At 28.0% G+C, this 8,628-nt stretch overlaps 1 protein-coding gene across 4 annotated transcripts; it reads left to right on the top strand.

The window, feature by feature from the left end:
* Window positions 1-1,264: 1,264 nt before the first annotated feature.
* LOC109811814 (vesicle-associated protein 2-1) lies at window positions 1,265-5,858 on the top strand. Of its 4 annotated transcripts, none has more exons than XM_020375647.3 (8): window positions 1,265-1,424; window positions 1,627-1,733; window positions 2,787-2,857; window positions 2,974-3,055; window positions 3,480-3,595; window positions 3,694-3,792; window positions 4,549-4,623; window positions 5,629-5,858. In XM_020375647.3, the coding sequence occupies exons 2-8, from the start codon at window positions 1,673-1,675 to the stop codon at window positions 5,767-5,769; spliced, it is 645 nt and encodes a 214-aa protein (XP_020231236.2). In that variant the 5' UTR covers window positions 1,265-1,424; window positions 1,627-1,672; the 3' UTR covers window positions 5,770-5,858. The 4 variants fall into 4 exon arrangements, with proteins under 4 accessions (XP_020231236.2, XP_020231238.2, XP_020231237.2 ...); XM_020375648.3 differs by having other exon boundaries at window positions 1,266-1,398; XM_083075354.1 differs by lacking the exon at window positions 1,265-1,424 and adding an exon at window positions 1,432-1,533.
* Window positions 5,859-8,628: the final 2,770 nt, after the last annotated feature.

The raw sequence follows: 8,628 nt of genomic DNA, 5'->3' as shown, positions 1-8,628 counted from the left end.
AGTTTAAGTGTGGATATATAAATCTCCGCTCTACCTCGTACCTACTCAACTACATTTTTTTTTGTTACAATAGATAGATTATATGTATATAATAATAATAATAATTAAAACTAACAATTTATTTTTTATAAATATAAAAATAAAAAAAATTATTTTAATTGTTAAATAATTTAAATTATCACTATAATTAAGACACAAACTTAATATAAATCAACCATAAAATACAAAAATGAAAACTAATAAAAATCAAAACCTTAATAGAATGTTTTAGATAATGTATAGTCAAATTGTAATATAAAAAAATAACAGTACACTATTTATACTATTAATAAAAGCTATGTCTTTTTTATGTAAATATGACAACTAAACTCATTTATGTGGAAGAATAAAAAAGATTACATTTGTAGGTGTTCGACTACAATCTAATTTTGATGAGAAAAATCCACTTTGAAAAAAATAATTATTTAAATTATTAAATAATTTAAATTATAACGGTAATTAAGAGACGAACTTAACAGATCAACCAAAAAGATGATAATATTTTACTACAGGGGATTCAAAAGAATCATGAGATAAAACTCGCAAAGAAGTTAATAAATAAATAATAAAAATATAATTCAAAATAAAAAGATAAATTTATACTTATTATAAAAGAGATATAAGAATATGTAATGGCTTTTGTTCTCTACTTTTAATAGATCATTATACCTCTCAAATATAAAAAATAAAAAAACTTGTATTTTCTTTGAATAATTATAAATAATCTTATAATATTATGTCTGTATATAATTATTAGAGGCATGAATTATCTCAACTTTATAGTAAATAATAACACATTTCAGTTAAAATAATATAATTCAAAATTTTTATATCTCTCATTTATTTTAAATTTTAATTCTAAATATTTATATAGTTAGTTACAAGACAAAATATTCTATTTCTGTTATAATTTTTAGTTAAGATTTTAAACAAAATTTATTTTTAAATTAAAAAGGTTAAAAAAATGTTAATAAAAAGATTTTAATAACCTTAATTTTTCACATACGAGAAAGTTTAATTATGTAAATTTATTATTCTATTCTCTCATATTATATATATATATATATATATATATGTTTTTTTAAAAAGATATAAGGGTAAAATTTAAAATAAAAAAAATGAAGATGAAAAATCGATTGTATGTGGCACTTTCCAACTGAACTAGAGTCTACCTCCATTTGACACGTGTACCAATTTTCTCTCTCCCTATCATAGTATCTCATTGAAGAGAGGAAGTTGGAGCGCGCAACACAACACAACACAACACCGCATCGCATCGCACCAAACTCTCTCATTCCCCCTTCCACAACCCCAAACTGAGGCCACGAAACACAACAAAAACAAAACCATTTGCATTTGGTACGCACGCACTCTCTCAATACCAGGTTTCTTTGCTTCAGCCCAACCCATCTCTGTGGCTATAATCATTTTTGTTTTTTTTTTATTTTTCTTTCTTCGCTTTCCTTGCTCCACGCTCCACCGCACCTTCTAACCGTACTTCCTTTCTCTATTCTCTCTGCTCGTGCACGCACGCACGCACGCACCCTTTTGCCTCACGTGCTTCTTCTTTTCCGCATGTTCATGCAGCTCCTACTTCATTGCTGATTCAACAAACTTTCATCTCTTCTTCGTCATGACAGCTTCTGTTGCTAATTCCTTCATAACCGTTAACCCTGATGAGCTTCGCTTCCAATGTATGTTTTTCACTTTTTCCCTCTTCTATTTTATTTTCCCATGCAACTAATCATTTTTAAATATACAAACACAATTAATGGCTTGCTTCGCCCTCATCTCTGTCAAGGTTGACAACCAAATTGCCTACATGATTTACATTTTTTATATCGGATCAATGTTGTTAACCTTTTTTTTTTTTTTTTTTTTTCCCTTTTCATGAATGCTATTTCGGAAAATTTAAATTTTGTGAGAGTTATATACAACCAAGGTTGTTTGTAGAAATTAATTACAATTTAGGTACGATAGATTAAGTCAACCAATAATTGTATGTATAAGTAAACGATGGATTTCATTGAATTAATTAGCTATCAAAATTTTGGGAATAAAGGTACGAATTTTGTAGCATGTTATTTCATATAATGTTTCCACAATTTCATGTATGATTAGTTAATCATCCATTGTAAAGTTTTTTTACACCGACAACTAATCATATCTTTTAAAGTTGTTTATTTTATTATTATTTCACTAAATAAGCAACTGACATGACACTATTAAAAAAATATGATTGGTTGCCAGTGTAAAAAAACTTTACTCTGACAGTATATAGGTGATTAACTCATTGTTAATTATTGATACTTGTATAGATTTTGAGCTCTTGAATTTTGAACCAAAAACGAGGATTTTGAAGTGATTAAATAGTAACAAAAGGACATAATAAGCATGGTTATATGTGACAGAAATTTGAACAGTAAACCTAGAGTAAATAAAAAGTTCAAGGTTGAATAGGTAATTCTGCTGGCAATATCAAGGTTCCTATTCCACTTAAAAATTTGTTTGGTTTTGTGCATTTATATTTGACTATTCTCATAGAATAAGGTGCACTTCTCCCTAATACAACATTTTGGTAGATCAAATAGAAAAGCATAATTCTTTAATATGGTGAAAGATGTTTCGAAGTACGAGGGCTATATATATAAAGTTCTGTTAGTGTTAGTAAAGCAGAAAATTGAATTCCTTCCCCCAATTAATTTTGAGTTCTTGTTCAGTTATGCTCATAATGTTCATGTAAACAGTTGAGCTGGAGAAGCAAACATATTGCGATCTTAAAGTTTTGAATAACACAGAGAACTACGTTGCCTTTAAGGTATTCTATTAACTTTCCATACAGGGACAAACTTATTGTTTCTGGACATGCTTTTCTCATGACGATTCGAAGTGCATGATTACATTTGATTTCAGTGCTATTTTGCTTTTTGCTAGGTCAAAACTACTTCGCCAAAGAAGTACTTTGTACGACCTAATACCGGTGTTATACATCCATGGGACTCATGTATCATCAGAGGTGCTTCTTCTTACTATTGCAGAAAAAAAAAATTAGTTACTCATATATTTATTAACTTGGATCAGATCTTTGATAATTTGAAATGTTACACTAAAAGGTACCAAAAGGGCCTCTGTATTCCTTTAAGAGATATAAAACAAATAATTAATGCCCATCTAGTTGACATTAATTGGAAAATGTTGTTTCACATTAGAAATGAGTAGAAAGAAAAGGAAAAACGGGAAATTAGTTAAACTTGTGAGCTTACTCTTAGATCTATGATGAGTGAAGACTGGTAACTTCAACTAATCAATGAACACAAAAATGAAATTTTTCTTCCACATAATTAAGAACTAGGAAAAATATATTGCTAAGTGGAAAATCAATCATATGTATATATGTGGTATTAGCATCTCTATCATATTCTTCTATTTGTATTGTGCAGTCACCCTCCAGGCCCAACAAGAATACCCTCCAAACATGCAATGCAAAGACAAGTTTCTATTACAGAGTACAGTAGTGGCTCCAAACACAGATGTTGATGATCTTCCGCCAGATACTGTGAGAGAGGCAACACTGTCTTTGTTTTATAGGATCATTTCTTTAATTTAAAAAGGAAAAACAAATTGATGAAGTACATTTCTTTTTTTGGCTTGCAGTTTAGTAAGGGCGAAAAGTCGATTGAGGATTTGAAACTAAGAGTGCTATATATCTCTCCTTCATCACCCCATGGAAGCATAGAAGATGATCCAGATTCTGTGAGTTTCCCCCATTCTCTCTCCATTTGGGGAAATCAGTTTGAAGTTTTATTTTTAAGCTTCCTCTCAAATTTGGTACTTTTGTGTCTGAAGTCTAGAATCTAGACATATGTTGCATATTATGTATCAAGATGGAATCCGCATCTCCACATCTATGTGTGGTCCCATTTCAATTTGCAAACAAACTTCAAATATTGGTAACAGATTATTTAGGCCTAACAAAATAAAATTAAGGGGTTTCTTTGGATCTTGGCATAATGGATAAAGAAAGAGTGTCTACTCTACAAATCACACTCAACTTCACTATCGACTGCATCTTCTAGGATGATGACATAATTCTTGAGTTTGGTGACAGCTTTTGTTCCATCTTTTAGCTCAATACACTCTTCTGTAGGGTGCAAAATGGATCTGAAGGAAACAACACTTGATAAATTATAAGTAATACTTGAACATGCAAGATATGTGGAAAGTATAGATGTGTTTCACTAACTTTAAATGCTAAAGAGCATCTATCAGATTATGCACTCTAGGTATAGATTCACCTAAATGACAAGTATGCAAAAGAAATTATGTTTCTTGCCTTGGTCTCAAATTGTTACACCAGTTTATAATATTTTTCATTAAAAAGCACATATACTTGCAATGAATGAACCAACAATGTAGCATTTAAAACTCCATGATCAAACTTCTTTACCAACTCATTACTGCTATTTTTGTTAACCATTCATTCATAAATTAATTTGTCTTTGTTTGAAGAGTCAAACCATTCAGAGGTTGAAGGAGGAAAAAGATGCCGCTGTCTTACAAACACGGCAACTGCAACAAGAACTGGTAATTAAGCTACATATTTCTTGTGAGCAACAACTAACAACACATTATTTGACAAGTTCTAACACACTATCAACGGATGAATTTCATGGGGGCAGTGTTTCATTAATAAGAAAGTATGGTACAAAATTTATAGTTGATAAAAAAATAATATTACGAGTCATTTTCCTATGGAAAATTCAACAAAAAGGAGAAGGAAAAGAAGAATAGACTCAAATACTAGAAAGAAAAAAGATGAATGTGATTAATGTCCTGTTTACTTGACTATTTTGAAGAGTTATATCATTTCTTTACAACCCTGATTTTCTTGAAATCATTTTTGCAACCATGTAGGATGCTTATTATACTTGTATTTTCATTCTAATGTAAACCTTTATTGATGGAGTTACTTTCTTGATTCTTAATTAGTTACTCATGGAAATAGTAACTTATCTGATTGTGATTTAAGGGGACATTGACTGAAAACAATTGTATATATTAGAGACAATGTTTTTATTGTACTTCGGCCTAAAGCCCATTTATTAGTTAGGTCCATTTAACTGACTGTTGTCAAACAGTTAAACTTCTAGTTTCTGTTACATCTAAAGTCCTAACTGTATATATTGTTAGGTTCTTGCATCACAAAACATCATATAACTCAAAATTGTTTTCTCTCTTTATCTTTCTCACCCCATGACATCCACTGATTTCAACAATATATACAGAGTGCACATTTGGATTAGCTTTTAAGAAAACATTTTTCTATTGATTTATGAGAGAGCTTAAAATGTAAAGCAACTATTTTTCTTGACCAAAAAAGTAGTTTAATCTTAACTCTAAAATATATCATTTCACTAAAAAGTTTGTCATGAGGTGAACAATAAGCGGAGCTGGAAGTTAACACATTTAAACATCTGAACTTGTAGATGCACGTGCTTGCTTTTTTTTTTGTTGATAAATTGTTAGTTGGCATCTATTGCAAAAATATCACTAATCATGATCTATCTGTTATGTTTTCTTAATGTGTAGGACATGCTGAAAAGGCGAAGAAATCGTAAAGGCACTCCAGGCTTTTCCATCACTTTTGCCATGTTTGTGGGTGCCATTGGATTATTGTTTGGTTTGCTTTTAAAACTTTCATTGTCTTCACCAGTACCACCTGCAGAATGATTTCATACTGTTCACAACCTTTGCATGCAGACCTTTTCATGCTGTTAACTGTAAAGATTTATTTTCCCATTCAATGAGATTTTTCTTCATATTGCACATTTTCGTTGCTTATTACTATCACTACGGTTTGGATAGCAACAAAGAAGCATCAAACCTACTATTCTATGAAAATAAAACCTTTTTTTTTTTACTTTTTTTTTTTTGGGTGTGAAAAGAACTTCTCCTTTGTTTATTTCTTCTGACTTCTTACGAAATATTTTACATTCGGGAGCTGACCTGGCAAATTGCTATTGGCTAAGTTACGTGGATGTGTGCTGGTTGGCTCAATCATCAATGCCAATCTGTTTGACTATTTTTCTAAGTCTGCATATTGGGCCTTTTTCTCTTTTATTTTTCAAGGAAGTATCATTGAAATTTAACCAACAATACAAAATTAGACTCAAATCTCTTAAATAAGTTTTTATGTTTAAACTTTTAAATAAGAAAAATGTATTTTTTTTTTTTAAAAAGAGAAAAAACTATATTAAAGATAATTAGTCATGTTATTATACCAACAATATTGTGTTTATATATATAATATATATATATATATATATATATATATATATATATATATCTTATATATATATTGGTTTCGAAATTGGGTTTCAAATGAGAGACATGTTAAGGATAAATATTTTATTTTTAAAATAATTATAAAATAATAAACTAATTAAAACATTGAGTTTGTATTAATTTGTTATTTTATTATTTTGTTTTAAAAAAATTATTAAAAATGAAACTTTTGACATTTTCTTTTCTAAAATTTAAGTCTTTATATCTGAAGAAAAAGAATTTTAAAATGGATATTTCCGTTCATAGAAACGACCTTGTTTTTGCTGTCTTCATTTGGTGGCAATTGCAAATGTTGAAAATGAGTTATATCATAGTGGCCCAACATATCTTTAGGTTTAAAGTAAATTTTAAATGAGATTTTTTAAAAAATTAATAATAATATCTTTTAATAAAAAAATAAAATATTATGATTATGAGCCTTGAATAATATCTTTTAGAGATAGGTTTTTTAGGGTGAGGATTCAAAATTATAAAAAGTAATTTTTAAGTTTTAGACCTTTAAAAAATTGTATAAATATTAAGATATAATAATTTTTTTGAATGAACCCTAATCAAGGGTTTTATTAGTTTCATGTTTGTGTTAGTATGGTTATATCAACATATTTATCTATAATCTATTTTATAACTATAATAAAGATGATAGGTTTTTTTGTATATACATTTTTTTTAACCGTTTTATTCTTTTATAATCACTTTTAACTTAATCACATAAATTTTACTCACCAAATTTCTCTCATTTCATAAGTAATCACCTATTTTACAAGTACCGTTTTTGTATTTTTAATAATTATCTACTATTATATAATTTTTTATTATAATATTTTTAAAAATAATTCATAGAAGCAGGTAGTAACTTTTATACGCTAGTATTAATAAATTCGGGATGTGTATTTACTAAATCTCCTCCTTTTTTGAAACTTACAAAAAAATGTCCATCCATATTATTTATACTAGTAAGTTTATCATTTATTGTGCGGGTATTCATATATTTAAATAAAAATATAATAGTGAAATTACCATTTAATATTTATAAAATAATTAAAATTCTATTTTATTAAATAGAATTAAATTAAAGGGATAAAAATTTCGAAAGAAAAATATAAAAAAAATTGTATGAACTCACATAAATTTTTTTTTTCTGAAACAAATAACTTTTATGCCTATCAATTTAACATGATGTGTTCAAGTTAAAAAATAAAATTGAAATTAAATCAAAATTTGAGCTATCTAAATATAAGCAATAATATTTAAGAGAAGTGAAAAATAAAGAGAAATATAATAAGATACGTAATGCATTGTATGTGACTTGATGAGAAAGAAAACAGTTCCTAATTAAATTCTTTTATTAAAAAAATGAACACTTAAATTTATAATATAGAGATAAATACTAATACATATTGTAATTATGTCAATTATATGAAAAATTTTACAGTTTATCAATCTTTTTTAAATTTCTGGCTCTTTAGATAATAGAAAGTTTAAGAACTAAAGTCTCCATGGTGTAAAAAAAAAAAAAAAAAACTAAAGTCTCCAATACTTATGAACTAAGCAAGATGCATGCCTGACAAAAAATAAAAGTCAATGGCAACGAGAAGGCACACCTTGGTTTAATCTTAACTTTCGCCGTCCAAATATAATAATATAAATAACTTTCCCTTATTGCAACAGCCAAGACCCTTCCATTAGAATTACCCGTCCAAATCTAATGCTAAATAAATAATTAAAATGCTTTTTTTAACTATATTTTTATTTATTTTATCTTAGTCACTTAATATTTTATACGGACATTAATTTTTAATTTTCATAAAATTAAAAATTTCTATCACATCAACCCAAAACGGATAAAATAAAAAATAATAATAATATGAATTAAAAGAATTATAAAATTGTAAATATAGGATAAAAAGATATATCTTAAATTATAAAAATTAAAAAAATTGTAAAAATAAATATAAGAATTAAAAAAATATATTTTAAATTATAAAGATTAAAAAATAAAGTAAATACAATTATAATAATTAAAGGAATATTGTGACGTAGCAAGTTGGTGTTTTAGTAGCCCAGAACAGGCCGTTCCCAATCTGGAACGGGCCGTTCCAAGCTATTAAAATGACCAGTAAATCGTAGCTGAGAACGGGCCGTTCTGGAGGGAGAACGGATCGTTCTGGTTGGAGAACGGGTCGTTCCGGAGGGAGAACGGGACGTTCTGGAAGGGAGTACGGGCCGTTCTGGTTGAAGAACGGA

This window comes from Cajanus cajan, chromosome 5 (assembly GCF_000230855.2).
Source record: "Cajanus cajan strain Asha chromosome 5, NIPB_CcT2T_4, whole genome shotgun sequence".
Classification (NCBI taxonomy): domain Eukaryota; kingdom Viridiplantae; phylum Streptophyta; class Magnoliopsida; order Fabales; family Fabaceae; genus Cajanus; species Cajanus cajan.
The sequence above is the reverse complement of the archived record's forward strand: the minus strand, read 5'-3'. Positions and strand labels throughout refer to the sequence as shown.